Source organism: Schistosoma mansoni, chromosome W, assembly GCF_000237925.1.
Source record: "Schistosoma mansoni strain Puerto Rico chromosome W, complete genome".
In the NCBI taxonomy this organism is placed as follows: Eukaryota; Metazoa; Platyhelminthes; class Trematoda; order Strigeidida; family Schistosomatidae; genus Schistosoma; species Schistosoma mansoni.
In genome coordinates this window covers 35,994,217-36,014,061 of record NC_031502.1, presented here as the reverse complement: position 1 = coordinate 36,014,061, position 19,845 = coordinate 35,994,217, and the positions used below count along the sequence as shown (strand labels likewise).

Below are 19,845 nucleotides of genomic sequence, written 5' to 3'. Positions count from 1 at the left end.
ATAAACATTTACTGGATGTTTATAACCTAATATATTTAACCATTTGTTATAAGACTAAAGGCTCTATTTATTCCTATTTTATCTCCTTACGTACGTAATAATATTAATAACACTTACTTAGTTCGGCTTCTCCGTGACTTCATTAATATTCACGCTGACTAGATTGCAGTCTTCCAAACAGCTGAAATCGCCGACGACTTCCATATTAGTATTAAAATGGTAAGTTCAGAGAAACAAGCGGATGGACTGATGTGCTGGGTTTATGTGCATTAGCTAAATTAACATTCCCGGTGTTAAGTTTTCGAAGGTTAGTTATACTTATTTTCATAACAGTTTGTGCATACATGTAATAAATGTCATTTCAAGTGTATTATTTAATGATATATTTTATTCTTTGCAATACAAGGGCAACAAACAATTTATTATATATCCTGGAGAGGCTGAGATTTTTATACGGTCCATGGAACTTGTAAAATATGGAGATTTTGGTCTAGAAAGGTGGTTTAATTATCATGGGTATTTAAACAAGCTAAACATGCAAGTAAAATCAAATGGTAATTTATTTTATTTTCAGGCTGTTGCTTCGGCTCGTATTCAATCAGATGAGTTTATCAAAGAATTTCTTGTTAGTCATCAAAAGATACCGATTCTAGTTCACGATCTAATTATGGTTGAACTTTGGAAGCAAAAAGTGTTTAAAATTATATTAAGTGATAAAGAGGAACCTACATCTTCGTTCCCATTGTATACTATTATATATCATGAACTATTGTTGGCAAACTTATTGGAAACCGTAACATATCACAGTGATGCAGTAGAAACCTTTGGAGATTCAGTTACTGATTTAGGAGATTGGTGTCATAGGTCATTATGTTATCTCGTAACGCAATCAGTATCAGAAGAGGAAAAGTCAGTGTATTTTGAATTGAAAAATAAGGTACATATCAACGTTTTATAGGTTTAATAAGGTAATTTGTCAGCGAATCAGTAAAATTTTGAAAATCATTGAGTTTTAAGTCTTTTTGTATTGATTATCTTTTCATGTACCACGGCTCTAACAAAATCACCCGAGCAATTATCGTAAGTAAAATACCGGTTTGAAATATCTGTTTGGTTTAATACATAAAGGAAAATACTACCTGTTATCATTTGTTCCCGTAATTCTCAACATCTTGGTACAGAATGTTCCGTTTGCAGTAGTCCTGAGATGTATATGTCTTGTAAAGACTTCACAACTGGAGTTCACTGAAAACCTGAAAAATGGCATGTGTTCCTTCCAAAAAAGTGACACGGAAGTTAATTGTAGAAGCTTCAGAAAAAAGAAAATGTATTCCTTTGTTTATTTCAGTTGGTTGTTGGTCATGTATACAACAAAACAGAAGTTATAAAATAACTTTGCCATATTCAGTCTTTAAGTTATTTAAAAAGAATATCTAACAACAGCCGATAAGATGTCCAGAGTTTAACTGGAAATTAGTGTGGGAAACTTGCGGAGACTATAGTATCTTCACAACCGAAATCATGAGTCAAGTCTCGCGTGCGGAATCGTTGACGCGCACTGTTGAAGAGTCTCACATTGGGACGAAAGAACCGTCTAATGGTTCTAAGTTTTTATTAGTGGTCTGAGATGAACTCAAGACTTCAATTGTTAAACCAGAAAAATTGGATGGATCGAGAATCTTTTAGGTTCACCACAACTCTTATCCAAGCATGCAAATCGTAACTGATACATCCATGACAATCGACTACTGAATACTAATATGCAGGTATATATGTATTAATGAATATAGTGTAAAATTACTACATAGAAATCTATGTGAATGTCAAAAAAATTTCTGAGCACCTCAAAAGCAAATAATCTGAACGGCTTCTTACTAAAATGAAACATATAGAAACCATTTGAGCAAACGAAAGACTATTTGTAAAGTCAGACTTACGATGGTGCATAGTTTACAAAATACGGCAGAAATTAATGATGGACAGGATTTTCGGTAGTCAGAGTAGAAGGCATTGATTTATGTTACAGTATTTTTTGCTCTTAATAACGAGCTCTGTAAGGAATTTTTTCACATGATTGTATGGATAATGTAATGAAAAGCCAAAGATTTTTCGAAAAGTTGTTTGATACGTTTCTAAAACTCTGATTAACGAGTCGCCGGTCACGACACTGTATGTAAATGTTATGGTTGAAGAAATGAATCGAGTTTGATAATGAGAAGTAGAAGGGGAAAAAATGACAAGTGCTAAATCAATGGTTTATGACAAAGTGAATCAAAAACAAATAAGGAAGATCCAATCCCGATAACTTTTTTGACAATCTGAATTCGGTGTAAATTCTTCGTGTCAAGGGCCACGAAAAACCTAAGGGTATATCACTAAAATCTTTTGTTCGATGCTTTGAGTCTCGTTTTAATGTGGCTTCAATAATCTTCCTGTACATGCCTGATTATGAATTAGGCTAATTGTCTACCATTCGGATTTATCGAATTCCAAATTTATACATCTCAACTTATCCGTATCTCATCAACCCAATCCAGATATCTTGATCTCTTCTTTCTAATTTTGTGGGCTTTCGTTAGGGTTCGGCTTAAGAGTCATTGCAATACAACACAGTGTATTTGTACGAGATTTTTGTTTATTAGGTTATCATGTATATTCGTAATGTAATACTACTAACTTGGTCCCTCAACTCCGATTGAAGGGGTCATCCGGTTGAAAGCTAATAACAAAAATTCAGTTATCTACAATTTTATTGTCAAGAGCAACTAAATTTGGCAAACTGATGCATTAAATACAACTTAATGATGTTTGAAATACCCCTTTACATGAACCACATATCAATTATATGTAATCTACTAATGGGTTTATCTTATTTAACTGCAAACTAAATCCCATTTTGCCTATTGATTCGTCAACAAAATGCTCGATTCTACGTGGATTTGATAAGTACGAATCTTAGACCACTTATACAAAATAGGCATTGCGGTTAATTTAATAGTAGCCAAACCTCATAGCACACCAAATTTTGGCACTAAGAGTCGGCAGTTCATTTGTTAAAGGTTTTAGTCATCAATCTATTATGCATGTCCAGGAAAAACAATTAAATTTTCATATAAAGAGGATACGAGTTATATGAATCACTTATTTTTTTCAAGGCATCAGTTTATTCATGGTTAACATTTAAATCAATAGGTGTGCAAACAGAAGAACCTTTACCATGACCACCAACCATATTTAGTCGCTTGTGAAGGAAACCTGTATTAAAGTAAAACTACATAAATTTTCGAGCTGTTATTCTCATAAATCTGATGGAATGAAATAAAAAGAATATAAACCGACAGATTACTGTTACGTTTCAATGGATCAAGGTTATTGTTAGTGAATATTAGGCTAAAACTAACTGCACAACAATACTCTATAACAAACTTTCATTTGTTGAGCAATCACCTAGTTGGAATTTCTGAAAATAAGTGATAAGTTTTGATTAGAGCTAGTAAATTAATTAATGAAATTGCCAAACCACATGACTGATTGAATCGAATCTTATAAATGCCTAAGGAAACTTGCTAGAACATTTGACCCATCGATTTTGAGAATGATGAGGCCAAGTAAATCACCCAGGTAAGGAATTTATTGGTTTATCATATGAAAGGTGTTTATTTCCTATTTGTATAAGCAGAAACCAAAGGTAAGACTTCAGACATAGCAATAAATTATTCAATCACTCATATAACTGATTACGTTTATCCATTAAAAGAAAAATGCATTATAAATCTTTAATTTATTTATCCCTTGTAACAATATAGGTTAGTGATACTAGTAATTTGAAGGACCTAGATCGTCAGTATAAGGTTATAGAATATGAAAAGGGTATTAAAGCTATCACCATTGTAAGACATTTGTTTGAAAATTGTTTGAATTCAGACAGTGGATTACCTCCTCATATTGGACGTCGTTTACTTTACACACATGATATCCCAATTATTCTTTGCAAACTACTTGAACAAAAACCATGGATAATAATTGGTTATGACGAATCTAATAAACAACGTCGTCAACATATTTGGCATGAGAACGGGTCATGGATACCAGATGACAAAACATCCAGTGTTATTCACAAACCAGAAGCGCAGGTAAATAATACTATTATGTTTATCTGGATTTGATTAAATAAGAAACCAATAATTTAAGTCCTTAACCAATGCGAAGTTAAGGTTTATATTATTTTATCTAGTGAGTAGAACAAAAAGCGCATCTTTATATCTGGTCTGGTATATTTTAGAAACGGTTTCAAAAATGAAATATCTAGAACACTATTGTGCTTCCAAAAAAGTTGTAAAGAAAATATTTATTTCCGAAAATATGACAGTCATATATTTTACTATATTCAGTGCATCTATCTTACTGAAGGTGAATATTTCAGTAATTAATAAATAAATATCAACTTTATTTTACAACAAAGAGAACGGTGGTCTACTAGAGTAGAGAGTGAACTAAATTTATTGTTTTGCACTTTTAAATAAAACAATTACGTATTTACTAGCGAAAATAACGTTAAACATTATAAATAACGAAATATGTGGAAACTTTACCCATCACCGAATTCCTCACAGCAAAAGTAGAGTACTTTTGTGGTAAAATAGTTAAACAATTCGAATAGAACTGTTATTCATTAACTGTATCTATCAGTCTATACGTAACTGAAATTGAGGATCACATGATACATCACTTGATTTTACGTAGACGATTACAATCTATAAAGGACGGGCAAATTTAGGAAAAGACGCATTTTCCAATTTTTCTGAATTCGTAATAAGAAGTGTGGGCACATTAACTTAACAATATTTGGTAGTTAGGTTTTTCCGTTTTCATAGTGATGATAGATTTCCAATCAGTTATTTTGTTATTATAATCTAGTTGTCGACCAAGCTGTTATTTTTTTGGGGGGGCAAAAATGGCACAAGTGCAACAGTTATTGAGGTTGATTTTTAAAAATATTTAGGTCTTAAACTAGTGTACATTGCTTAGTACGTTGACTGTTAACTTCAAAAATAAGCACTTCACAGAACATCAGAAAAAAGTAAACTATTTATCGAGTTTCACTACTGTTTATCTATATTGACATGTGTCTTCCAGCAGTGATAATGGATGGTGGTGGTTTATCAAACTATTTATAATACTGTAAAGGACACCAAAAGCATTAAACTCTATAATGGGATAATTCGGTTAAATACTCTGAATTTATAGTCTTGCAATAAAGAAATTAGATATTCGACCTTATAATGTAGATTTGTAGCGAATATTGGGGACAGTTCCAAACAGACCTCATGGGAGGTTTGGGAAATAATACAAAGTAGTACATATGTACATAAGTTGAAACAACACTACTTCGAAAGTATTCAAAAACTGTTTATCGGGATTGTAGCTGGAAATGGCACGTAAGTAAAGTGTGTTATGAGGTCAATTAAAATATTCGTCCAATAGCATAATTTGTTTGTATGTTCGTCCCTCAGGGACCTAAAACCGTAGGTAGGTTGGAATATAGGGTAAACTAAAACAATTAATAGAAGTAGTTCATGAAATAATTAATCTTATTTCGGTCCGCGTCAAGTTGTGTAGAATAACTAGTCTTGATCAGCATGTTTACTGCAGTGTATAATCGGAGATACAAGTTGACAGCACAAAATGGATGGCAGTAGCGCAAATACACTTATGTTTTGTCTTCTTTTAAAAAATTTAGTTTGAATATTATTTGATACTTCGCTTCCTTGCAGCCGATTATCCTAAAAATGTTTTCACCTCCTTTGATTTTCATATTGTTAATTTTTTTCTTGTTGTGTTAATGTAAAACGGGGTTGTACGTTGGTTATAACTGACTACCCTGGACTACCAAGTGCTGAGATGATAATGACAGGAAGCTTTTAGCTTTGTAATCTAAATCATGTCACAAAAACGGTAGGTACACTGTGTAAGGTGGAACGTAAGATCGATTTATCGTACAGCTGTGTCAACTTTCAAGCATCTCTTGTTAACTGCTTTTGAGTTATTAACCTAATATTTTAGTAAGGAAAATTCAATGTGGCTCAAAATAACTAATCGACGACATAGATTTGTATAAAAAATACACAGGAAAGTTACGAGAACGAATTACTTATTACAGAAATAGATTTTTATATGGGAAGCAACTCGAATAGTTGATGTTATTTATAATGTAAACCCATCAAAACTGAATTATCCGGAAACGTTTTTTATAAGTAACTAGGACATGATACAAATTATTTGCCTAAAATGTTTGGTAAAGTCATAGAATTGCTTCTAATCCGAAGAAAACATGTCTGAGCCATTAATTTTTGAGGGAGATAATGGGATAAAGATGCGAATTTTTCTAACTCAGCAACAAGAAATTGTTACATGGGGGGGGTCAGACAAATTAGCTTAGATAAAAATAGAACAGCACAAAACAACATTAGTTAGACGCTTCTGGTTTTGATCTGAAGAGTTTTTTATTCTGTATGGTTAGTGGGTTCTTTAAATTACAACCTTTATCCTTAAATACTGCTGATTGCTTCAGTGATTAGAAAGCCATAAATTTGAGAAATTCGGCACTTTTTCAGCGAAGATTTTACGCATTATTTGTTGGAATTTCCTATGATTGTTCCGGAAATCCGTAATCCCATTACTTCCACTTATTGCTCAGGAAGCTCAAATAAATGAGACACGGTTGTAGGATTACTTATCAGACGTTCATTCTACTCGCCGAACACCCAGCCTAACACATAGTCTTTTTCTTGAATACATCGGTTATTATATGAATTGAGAGTTATTTCAACACTAACTTAGCGGATACAATACCCTAGTAATCTCAAGTTAGTGAAAATATTTTATAGAAATACTAGTGAAATTTATTGATAGCTTTTGCCTAGGTGGCTTTATTCATCGAGGGTTTTTAAGGTGGCCGCTTCTGTTCAGTCTCATTGCAATGTGATTTTTTCTTTGACCTAAAGATTCGTTTTCCTATTTGAATCATGGACCAATCTAAGTAAGACCACCATTGAAAACCTACAGGCACTGGACGGCCGTTTCGTCCCAATATAGGACTCCTCAGGAGTGCACATCCGCGATCTTGCAGGCGAGAATCGAATCCAGGACCTTCAGTCTCTCGCGCGAATCCTTGATCTCCAGACCACCAAGCCGGTATCCAAAGGTGTTAATGTCTAACTTCAGTCAATCCACGAAATTGAGTGGCCATCTTTCATTGTCTTCGGTGGATAAATGCTTCAGACCCGACACGTTAATCTGCATTACTCCTTACTGTCAACTCATTATCTTTACAGAGACAGGCTAAGGGTCAAAACCTTAAAGACAGGCTCGACTGAACATTATTGAATAAATCTAAGACTATATCGAATGCGTTTCTCCACTACGACCTAAAAAATGTTGTACATCTGATTTGCTTATTTATTATCTAGTTTGAGATGGAGGAGTAAAGTTATCGACTGTGCTGGCTAATCCACATGCTTAGGAAGCTGCATAAAAATGATAAGATGAGCAAAGAAATATTAGCATAAGTAAAATAGGTTGTTTGGCGTTCGTCAAGCTATGAAACCAGCTTTGAAAATGTTTGACGGTAAGTTATAATAACAAGCATATAGTTATACAATGCAGAGCAGGTGAAACCAGTACGAATCAAACACTCCAAAGCTAAACACTTAACGATAAAAATACGATGACTCTAGTACTAAAATAAAAGCTATGCGTTCTAGATTGCGATTAAAAGTGTAACACCATTTTAATGTTTATAGAAGGAACACATTGTAATTCTTTTAGGAAATGTTAGTATTTTTGACTTTCGGCTAAGGCTGTCGACTAGCATGCAGTTGTCAGAAAATATATTAATATTCTTAATCTAATACTTATTTTACTTTCTATTTTATAGATATGGTTATGTTTATTTCAAATTCTATTAGCCAATAGTTCTTCTCTAAAATATGATTGTTCAGTTGGCCACAGAAGAACAGCTTTATTGAAACTACGTCCATTACTTACCGAAGTCAAACTAGATGTTCTGCCAGTTTTAATTGACCTAAGACGTTTTTTGGAGCACTTAAGTCTTAATGAATCGTATGGAGGCACAAGTGATAAAATCAATATGTGTCTTATAGAAGCAGTGCCAGAAATTCGTGAATCATTGGTTAGCAAGTAAGTCTTATATGATGGATGTTACACTGTTTTATGTTCGATTTATACACTCATGAAGCTTCTAAAGCTTATTATACAGCCAATAAAGTATTTTAAGGGCTATTTGTGAAAATATTAATTTAGTTTGTATGTGCTAATATTTTCAGAGTGTAGAGAAGTTTCCATAAATAATCAGGACGATAACAGACAACCATCAAACTCAAAGCACACAATACTCTTCTATCTCACTAGCAGTTTAATAATTGAAGGCCTAATTAGATATTTGTCGTTGCGTGATCTGAAGTTATGATGCTAAATGGCTCAGTTTATCGAACTCACCTTTATTTAGAAAAAAATGGTACGGCGTTTAGAGAATCTATTTAGTGAGACATTATCGCGTTGTTACACTTGAAATCACTATATAGTAGTTCTAATCAAATTCAGATGATGTATGGTACGGACCTCATTTATTTTTATGCTTCTCACTGTGTTCAGTAAATTAAACGAGCTGGTGGCTTGAATTTCCTACTATAATATAATTAATTACAGTTATAGTTATTTTTCTATTCACAAGGCCTGATTTCAGACCTATATTTACATTGATGAAACCTGTTTAGGTCCAAACTGTGACGACAAAAGTTCTTCGATCCAATTAAGATAGATAAATAATAGTCAGTTAAATAAATTATGTTCGCATGTGTGTTGGATAACGCTATATTCTTATCTTATAATACAGTGTTTATATTCTTATTGTCATGTGCAGTGGCCGGAGAATTAGAACACAAAAAGTTTATGTATCAATTTTTATTTCCTAGGGGTATAAATGATTATTTATATGAGTAGATGTGGTAGTACTGCTAGATTAAAACAATAAACAGCAACAAACTGCAGTAAAACAAGCTGCAATCTAATAGTGACGACCCAGCAGTCAAGAGGATTCAAATAAATGCGTAATCTACTATTATAACAAAGTAGTCATTAAGTGATGATAAGACTTGTAGCTTAAACGTAAGTACTGGCAGTGGTGTCCAGAACGAGAATGAAAGCTTCACAGTAAAATCATAGCCTGAATAAGGTAACATTATCAAAAGTTATCCGGTAACTTTACGTTTCAAATAAAATCTACAACATTTATGAGCCAACTCGGATCTGACATTAAAAGTAGCCATTTGGCAATTATAACATTTTATCGGAAATCTGATTACTTTAAAGACTCATTATCTCCACTAGGAAATAAAATAAACATTGTAGGGAATAAAGCTTCCTTTCGATTATTTCATTTTGAAAAGCTGTTGAATCTTATGTGAGATAACCAAAGTGATAAACGAGCTTTTTTGATATGTAACATATATATATATTCTTCATCCCAGTATATATACACCAGGAACTACTTAAAACATATAATCCTAAAATACTAAAAGGTTATTTGAAGAATTCTGTGAACTTATGTTCAAAGACATAAATTATGTAGAGAATTAACCGATCAAACAAATGAAAGCTGATTAATGCACCCAGAATAAGCTTGATTGACTCTACAAACAACAGATACTATGGTAGGTTTAGGTAACGAACAATCAGTTGCTCTGAACGTTTCATTTCAGAATATTTAGAATGGAAGGAGCCTGATAAACCTCTTTATGAAATACAATGAAAACGGATGGACATCCTTTAGTATCAGAGTCCAGGAAACAAACCGGTATGGAAACGTTCAGAGTAGTTGGATGGTATCTGACTTACATAGAGGTATATTTTGAGAAAGCTTTAACAACTACCGGTATACAAAGTTCAATAAATATTATATACAATACTGCAAGACATATTTACTACTGGTTAACTAAATTATGTAGTACTGTTTTACCAAATGTTTATTAACAATTAAGATAATGAATTGATGACTTAGTGGTTAACGGAATTGAAGATGGTACTTGTTATATTTTCTCTTATTACAACCCAGTTATTCCAATTGCTTAGTAGTCTTGGACACCAATTCACTCGAAAAGTCCCCAAATCAGAACACGGTTGAATAGGAACTGAATTATATTCCGAATAACAAGGGTAGACGGAAGTAAGAAGCACAATAAGCGAAACGTTAGTATGTTTATAGTTTTTACACGAGAAAATTTTAGAGCCTTCTCCAAGTATCGACTAGCGCTGATTGGATAAGAAATAGCCAGTCAGCGTGCACCAACACAATCGTGCACGGAATGTGCTTTGATCCAATCTTTGTCCCGCTAACAGTACTTGACACTAAATGTTCTTATTATCCTAATACACCTATTACTTTTTAAACCATATATATTTATAACCCGGATATTTTCCGTCGTTTTAAAATCTAAATCGTACTTATCAATAATATAGAACAATTACTGAAATTTTGAAACAAAAATCACTTCGATAGCACTCAATACAAAATTAGTTTCATCGCATTATTTTTTCAGATATAAAAATAAATGGAGGAAACTTGCCACACTATTCAAAGAACAGACTGAATCTAATCGTGGGAAAGAGGCATCGAAAAAGGCAGCATTGCAGTGGACTGAGGCATTTTCTGAAGAACATCTAAGTCAATTGTTCTCTTCCACATTAGGGAATTCAGGAGATGAAAATCCTTTATATCCAACGCCAAGATGCCCAACATGTGGAGAAATTGCCTCGAAGCGATGTTCGAGATGTCGTCAGGAATGGTACTGTGGTCGAGAATGTCAAGTAAAGCACTGGTTAAAGCATAAGGACGCTTGTGACTTGTTAACAGAAGCTATAACTTCTGATAAAAATTCGAATTAACTTTCTTTATTAAAACAATTTTTTAATTCTAATGTAATTAATCTTAAAGTTTACTCTGAGAATCGGTCGCTTGAACAAAATACAATTAAATCAGAACGTCTGAATTCCGCTATGAGAATCAAAAATCTAACTATTTGTCATGACCAACACTAATCAGCTCAAAGATATTTTTCATTTTTACATTACGAGGAGGCTGTATCTAATTCACTGATTTGGGGCTTCCTATCTGACTAGGAACCCATCTACACGTTGTTAGGACCCAAGTGGAACCAAACTCCTACTGGTACATTTACAGAAAAGGTGAACGAAAGATACTCCGTACAACTTGTTTCTTGGACATGCCATGTAAGGGTAAAATTCTAGTAGTTTTATTGTTGTTAGCTTGATAGTTACGAACAAACGTTATGTGTATTAAAAGGTAGCCTATAAATTGTGTGATTAGGTGACGCTGAAAAAAGACTTTCTAGTCTTTGATACAAATGCATAAATAAGAATGCCGTATTTGTCTTCTGCATAGGTTTTGTAGTAATTTCTGGATTATAATAATTTAGATTCGACTATAATTCTGAATATATCAGACTGCAGTCGCAAGCCATCCTGTTTATAACATAAATAAGTGCTATGCAAAACACGCGTATCAAAAACAATATTTTAGTGCTCTCGGTATGTATCGAGATGTCAGTTCCTAACTGAAAAGTAGTTCTGTACTTGGTGTATATTTTTAGATAATATATGTTGTAGTTTTTGGCTACAACCATACGAATTGAGTATATTCGTGTTTCTAGTACAATGTCAATATTTTCATAAAAATGCTACTAAACAGCTATCGATAGATCACACAACATTTAGGTTGAGAAACAAAATTTATGCAATATAAATATATTTTGTCATTTTTCCGTAGACATTGGCTTCAACAACAATATCAGTACCAATCAGATGTTTGCAAATAAGTTAGTGAAATCACTATTTCGATAGCGTGAAATAATTAAAAGCATTTTAAGTAGGTTATAATCAAGGAAGCAAATATATATAAAAAGTAAGTAACTGTAAAAAACCTAAATAACTGTACATGATCTCTGGGATTTATATGGATTGTCTCTTGGGGGACAGAGCAAGGGGTCATTTTGAGCGTTAGTGAAACAATAATTACGTATATCCCATATGGTCTTGCTAAGAGCAATACGATTTAGCTCCAAGCTATGCTTGTAACATGCAATATCGAGTTTCTTCTGCTCAATTTCAGCCTGTCGAGGATTGTTTTGATCACCTTCCCCAGGATTATCCAAAGAGTTCATGTTTCTACGAGGTAAATTCATAATAAAAGCATGTAAACGAGTATGGATCTCATCATACATAATAAAGCAATAGAACTGATTTGGAAAACAGCTGACCAATGATTATATAACACATTGTACATCTCTATTGTATAATCTAGTAAAAAAGATAGCCAGGATATATGATCTTATTCAATAATAATAATGCAGAGTACAGAACCGAAAACATATGCTTTACATCTGTGAGTGAGGATGAAAATCGTATCATTTGATGGGTATCGTAAAAAATTATCATTTCCACGCTTCAAATAATAATGCCAATAGACCATACAAAATACATCCTAAATCTCCGACGAAAATTTGTCTACGGAAGACATACATAAACGGAGTGAGACTTTGTCGAAATATGCATTGGTCTATGTTGCTATGTATCAGCATACTGATAGGAAACAAACAAGGGAGAAGCACAGGCGTGAACACGACGGAAATAAAAGAAGTGGGAAGTAAAAGAAGAGAAATTTCAAAATAAACAGATATATTGAGAATCAAAAACTACGGAGTGTCAAAATATCTAGTGTAGAAGATTATGAACAGTAAATGAATCTGTGCTACTACAGGGACTTTCGAGTCATGTCAGTTTTAGCACAGGTTGCACGTTTGTGAAGGGATATTAAAGTGTTATAATTTTATGTACTGATGTCGTGCTTAGGTCTGGTGCACTAAGGTTATTAGCCAGCATAATACAACAAGGTAGGTACTTGATAAACAGACATATATGAACCTCATTAAATGACTTATCACCTTTACCTAGAAATTCACAAATAGTATCAACACTGCTAACGGTTAAGTCTTAATTTATTGAGTTTATTTATTAAGTTTTGATATTCCGCAACCGTTTGTTTTTCTGCTAGCTATTTGTATGTAAACATGTTACTTTGTTAAGTAATAAGCCTATTATTTTATGTAGCTGCCTTGTCTTATGATATCAGTTCATTTGGCTGTTTGGGTTAATAATTTGCGATAGAGAGCAGTCATCGATCGGATACATTTTATTGATCCATTTTGGCTACTGATCAGTATACGATGCAATCATTTTACAATAAAAATCATGAAGTTTTAAGCCATAACAACCGTTCACCGGGCATTCCTACTCGACTTCAGAAAGCATTCACAGTTATTTGCGATTGAATTTGTTCTTCTAATTGGGAAACTTTCATGTTAAATTTATATAACCGTAGTCCGTAGACCTAGATTTTGGTAGAAACCTTGGACAACTGTACTATAAACCAAAAACAGATATTAGGATCAATATACTCATTAGGAAAAATACATTAACTATTAATGGGTAGAAACATTATTGCTTAAGGGTAGTAGGCGGTTTCTATTAGTCTAACGGGTTTCCTAAAATCTTGAAAACATTTGTTGAATAAACAATTTAACGGGTGTATTTCTACTCTACCAAATGACTGAGCTGATCAACCTAACTGTGAGAGTGATAAAAACGATTATATACTCATCTAATTGTTTTAACTTGCTAAAATACTGATGACTACTTTTTGTGTCCTACGGACATAACTGACTCAGTATGACTGAACGTTCTAACAAGTTATACCAAGGAAACTAATGAAAACATTTGAAAATCTTCAGCAGTAATCTTGGTAAAGCGCTAAAAGGTCGAAAACGATCGAGTTAACAATTATACAGAGAACATGCAGTCGCAGAAGCATAGGTTGATGAAATGAAGAGTAAAGTTACTTTTTATGTATGTCTGAGCATAACTGTGATGATGATTTCAATAAGCTATAATTATTATGATAGTTATAAGAAATACACTAGTTTTGTTCGGACTAGTGCGTAAAAAAGGACAGATTATTAACTTCCATAAAAGGTTGAGTGTTCATAGTATCTTAGAGTACCTTTTTGAAGTCCTACTAGTATGGATGAGACGTTTGTATGGCTAAATTAGGTCATGCAGTTATTTCAAAAGCATTTGCAATTGTGATTTTGCCCGGTCAGTCAGCTACAACGTGGGAACAGGCCCATATATGCATCGGTCCAAGTTGCTACACCTCAACAGCACAACAAGATGAACACCAAATTCATAGTAGTTACTTCAACGGTAGTAATATATAAAAGAAAGATTGTGCATAAGGATATAATATAGGAAGAAAGAGTTAGTTCGTAGAAAGAAAGGTATAAAGCAATTTTAATCTCACGTTTAAGAGAAGACAGAGAGAGTATACACCTACTCCATTGTGATCGATTCTGAGCCGTCACACAGAGTCTCCAACCATTAGTTACGATAGTCACGCGGAACACAACCAAGTAGTTTGCATCTACCAACATGGCTCAGACTAGAAGTTAGTGACTTCAAGCACTGATACCACGTTTCAGTTTGCCCGCCCCTAACTCTCTTCCAACCATTTCCAACACTAGTCAGCATAGCGCGTCGTGGTAATCGGCGTTCAGGCATACGTAACACGTGACCCAACTATCTCAGTCGATGAAGATTCAGAACCTCATCAACTGATTTACCACCATTCCCTAATACCCTGTGTCTAACCTTACTACTACTTACCTGGTGATCTCAAAAGATGCGAGCAATAATTATAAGACATCTGTGGTCAAATGCTAGTAACTTACGAGTATCTTCTACCCTTAATGGTCACGTTTCGCAGCCGTAAAGTAGAACAGAACGAACTGCCTCACAGTATACTCGTCCCTTGATTGATAGACGGATATCTCGCCTTCGCCATAGGCAAAAGCCAAACGAGCTTTTTAAATCTGTGCTGAGATTTCGTCAGACACCAACCCATTAGGGCTGATCAGACTTCCAAGATAAGTGAAGTTGTCCACGCGTTCGACTGCTTCACTCCCTATTCTTAGTTCAGGTGTTGACGCAGGCCAGTCCTGGAGTGACAATTTACATTTAGAGGGGGAGAAACGCATCCCCAACATCCTGGTATTGTTGCTCAGTGCTACCAAAAGACTCTGCATTTTGTCAGCGTCTTCACCAAACAGGACTATATCATCTGCGTATTCTAAGTCGATAAGTGGACCTCCTGGAAGGAGGTCGATTCCTGAAAATTCAGTCAACGAGAACCTTACTTCAAGCAGTAGGTCTATAATGAAGTTGAACAAAAATGAAGATAGTGGACAGCCTTGTCGGACACCACTTGAGGTTGTAAAATCAGATGACAGTTCGCCATAAGCTCTCACTCGACTGGTAGTGTTCGAGTAAAGAGCCTTCACAAGGTTTATGTACTTCTGAGGTACACTTTTCAATGACAGACACTGCCACAGAACCTCCCGATCTACGGAGTCAAATGCTGCTTTCAAGTCAAGAAAAACTATCATTGTCGGACGCCGATAAACATGTCTGTGCTCTAAAACCTGACGAATAGTGAATATGTGGTCGATGCAGCCACGATAAGGTTTGAAGCCAGCCTGATTTTCTTGTGTTTACAGTCCATAAGTCTTAGTTAGGCGCCCGATAATTATTGGGGCCGGTATTTCAGGTGTTATATTAGTCAAACCAATCCCTCTACGATTATCACAGGATGATTTTGGTCCTTTCTTATATTTTGGGAGAATCAGTGAGTATTTATTTGTTTATTTAAACATATAAGCATTGGTACAAGAAGGCACCAAACAGATATAAACCATATAAATCCTTCGATTTGTGTGAGGGCCGGGATACTGCCTCGGTACCGACCGAAGCAGGTGGTTTTCTTAGGCGGGCACACGCGGAGCCTCTGACCTAAAGGCCTGATCCACAAGGCAGTGGAGCAACGTAGGGAAATGCAGTCCCATGATAGTCGGTGACCAACGATTGGTTCATATGCCATTTGTTTCTTCGGGATACTGGAGCCCATGTGCACTATTGGTTTGGAATCAGGGTTTTTCACCTCCCTCAGGTGGACTCACCGTGTTCACGGGCCCGGTTAAAGCGCCGGACATTCGCTTTTTGTCCTCTCAATTTCGTAAACAACACCCCCGCCAAGAGAAGCAGTGAGGACTTCCCTGGCAATGGTTGTATGCACATGGTCATGTGAGAGCATTTCGAGAAGGAAAGCTGACTGCCCACTCTCGGCCATACCAGTTAGATGGCACTACATTCAATTCCCAAATTTTAGCTAAAACAATAGTCAACCTAATCGCTAAAATTGGACCACAATACTTAAAGAACTCTGGAGCCAATCCACCTGAATCAGTTTCTCTTCCTAGTTTCAGATTAGCTATAGCTTTTTGAACTTCAATTAGGATCGGGGGACCTACTTTAATGTTCTATTTAGGCTGTTTGGGAATGGTGGATAGTTTTAGAGTAGCTGAGGGCCAGATGAACTGCTCCCTAAAGTGTTCCAGCCATCGTTCTAAACGTTTTGACTGAGAGCAGAGAAGAGTTTCGTCTTTTTCCAAGATCGTTTCACTTACATTTGACTTCTTAATCCCAGTTTCTTTTACTAGTCTGAAAAGCTGTTTGGTGTTACCTACAGCAAATTTCTTTTCTATCTCTTCTGCTTTCGTTGTCCACCACTACTCACGGTCGTTCCTTAGACTTTTGGTTAACCTACATCTGATTTGTTTACGCTCTTTATCGTGTTCAGACCCTGATGGGATGAGTTTAAGAGAATCTATCAGTGCAATAGACTTAGCAGAAATCCACAGGTTTATTTGTGACCCTTCTGTTTAATTCACTAATAGGTGTCACTGCTGTTTCCACAGCTGTTTGCATATCTTTCCAAGCAACATCTGGGTCAGCCTCGTTCTCGGAACTAGCTAAGCGTGACCTCAGTTGTTCCTGGAACCTACTTTTGGCTTTCTCGTCCCTCAGTTCAATTCTAGTGGGTCTTCTTAGTGTAGTTTTTCTGCGCCCAGTGAGGCGTTAGCAAAAGCATGCTCGTATTAGAGCATGATATAAGTCTAAACATGTATTCCAGAACGAACGGCAGTCCTCTATCGAGCCGCTCCAACGATGACTGATGGCAATATGGTCTATTTGAGTCCATCTTTGGTTTGGTGCAGGTGGTCACCGTGTTGTACGATGTCTTTCCTTATGTTTAAAATTAGTGCTTGCTAAAAATAAACGATTGTCTGAACAACGTTGCAACAGACGATCACCATCATCTGTTCGCTGAGCCGGGATACTAAAATACCCACCTAAATGTCTTTCTGTTTGGTTTAAGCTACCTACTTGGGCATTAAAGTCACTTGCAATGAGTACTATATCTGAGGTTCGGGTTACACCTGCTACCTTTCGTAGAAGAGAATAGGCCACCCACCAGCACTCTCCATCCAACCCTGTCTCAAACAATCCTTTCCAGCTGTTATTCATCCTTTTTATAGCTGCTTCCATTTCCCGGCGTAATGTGTTATTTGGCCTTCCTCTTTTCCGCTTCCTTTCACGATTCCAAGTTAGGGCTTGCCTCGTGATGCAGTTTGGTGATTTCCTCAATGTATGTCCTATCCACTTTCCACGTCTTTTCCTAATTTCTTCTTCAGCTGGAAGCTGGTTCGTCCTCTCCCATGAAACGCTGTTGCTGATGGTATCCGGCCAGTGAGTAGACAACTGTTCATAAATACTTGTACCTTCTTGATAATGGATTTAGTAGTTCTCCACGTTTCAGCTCCGTACAGTAGAACTTTCTTGACGTTTGTATTGAAGATTGTGACTTTGATAATAGTTGACAGTTGTTATGAGTCCCATATGTTCTCCAATTGTAGGAATGCGGTCCTTGCTTTGCGAATCCTCGCCTTCACGCCTGCATTAGATCCTCCTTGTTCATCAATGATGCTTTCTAGATATGTGAAAGTTCCCACATCTCTCAGAGTCTCGTCATCCAGTGTGATTGGCTTGGCGTTCGCTGTGTTGTGTTTGAGAATCTTACTTTTCCTTTGTGTATGTTGAGGCCTATTGAGCGTTTAGCTTTCTGAAGTTCAAAAAGCTTTCTGTAAAACTCCTCCGCGTTGCAGTCGGTGGGAGCTTAGGCAAAAACGAAGAAAAGGCAACGACGTGTGTCCCTATCCTTCCGAGTTCTCACGCAGTTGTTTAGCCGAACAGCACATAAGCGACTGTTAACGGGTATCTACTCTAATAGTGCTTGTTCTTCCCTCGTACTCAGGCTATGCTTACACATGCCAGTCCACGAGAACTAGCCATCCGGTTGCCAGATAAACGAAGGATGTATCTCGTCGGCTCTCCGTTTTGCCGAGGTGATATCAAGTGAGTAACCACACTAGGATCCTGTATGCGTGTTTCGGAGATACAGCATACATCAATGGTATGAGATTCTAGGATTTCAGCCAAGGAGGTCTGCTGGCCGATTTGACATAGAGCACGTACGTTGAAGGCTCCAATATGTAGTTTGGAGCGAGGTTTCAGTAGATCCGGGAGTGTTTCCTCCAATAGCATTGTTGGCCGTGGTGACATATGAGGAGGAAGTTTAGTGTTGAAAGTCAATGTAGGAAGAATAGTAGGAATCGAAGAGAGAGATTGATTATGAATGCAGTGATCTTGAGTGCTGTTAGAAATATGAGGGCGGTTATCACTTCCTGGTTCCCCACAGCGTGGAAGGGTTATTCTAGAAATACCTAAAGAGGAAATTGGATTAGAAGTGGTCATAGTGACCTGAAAGCGTGACCGTAGTGCCCAAAGGACAACTTCTTGAGACAAGTCACACACGATCAGCAGTGCAACGACAGAAGTCAGCTCTTAAATAATGGACCGGAAAGTGAGTTTTTAGAGCGCATTTCTCGAAGTCATGAAAAACTAATTTTGCAATAAGTACTAAAGTTGGGTCATGTTTCCAGTCACAGCACCTTATAGATAACATAGGTCTCGTTTAATTAGTATCAGGTGCATTTTACCATCATGAATTCCTAATCAGCCGGAAGAGAATTTAGAAAGGTACTCAGCGTAGGAATTCCGAAGTTCTTCGAAAAATACGTGGCTGATGCCCCATATATGACGAAAACCTTGGCGTTCGCAAACTGAAAACTCAGCGTTTACTTTATCACTGACTTACATCACCGAATACGAACGTCCAATGAAAAATAGAACGAGGGCCGTGGAATACGCTAACACTAGACGTTAGTCTATGGACGAAAATCGTATCAAAGCATACTAAGAAGTGAACTGGAGAACGTTGTAGCTACTATTTAGTATAGGTGGCTGATTGTGTACGCAAATCAATACACTTAAAGAAATGCAGTGTATACTGCATTCAATAAATACATACTGGATTTGATTAAATCAATTTTTCAGTGGACCGAAAAACCAAAATGAAAAGACCCTTGTTTCCAGTATATAAACAGTTCAAACTAGACCGTTTTAGATCAATAAAAAACAAGAGAAAAGATTAAATATTTATACTTCTATGTATGGGAGTTGTCTCATAAAACTACTAATGGTGGCTGCAAAGAGACGGAACTGAAGTATGAGTAATGAGTATATTGACTTATCGCTTCGAAAAGTTTTGATAAGACAAATAAAAATAAAAGATGCCCTGAATCAACTTTCTAAAAACAGTGAAATTCGGTAGTGAAGTCTGATAACGAAGAACTCACTCGACCTTGACTGGAAAACCTGAAACAAATTTGGCACGTGACC

General features: G+C 35.9%; 2 protein-coding genes across 2 annotated transcripts; one reads left to right on the top strand and one right to left on the bottom strand.

Moving 5' to 3' along the window:
* Positions 1-216: 216 nt before the first annotated feature.
* On the top strand, positions 217-10,999 carry Smp_135930 (hypothetical protein; the record flags this gene model as incomplete). Its single annotated transcript, XM_018789526.1, has 5 exons — positions 217-219; positions 407-909; positions 3,812-4,133; positions 7,937-8,199; positions 10,617-10,999. The coding sequence occupies 5 exons, from the start codon at positions 217-219 to the stop codon at positions 10,960-10,962; spliced, it is 1,437 nt and encodes a 478-aa protein (XP_018654961.1). The 3' UTR covers positions 10,963-10,999.
* An 829-nt stretch (positions 11,000-11,828) lies between these two features.
* Positions 11,829-19,845, bottom strand: Smp_135940 (hypothetical protein). Its single transcript, XM_018789525.1, has 2 exons — positions 19,803-19,845; positions 11,829-12,261 (listed from the first exon to the last, which is right to left on the bottom strand). The coding sequence occupies exon 2, from the start codon at positions 12,255-12,257 to the stop codon at positions 12,018-12,020; it is 240 nt and encodes a 79-aa protein (XP_018654960.1). The 5' UTR covers positions 12,258-12,261; positions 19,803-19,845; the 3' UTR covers positions 11,829-12,017.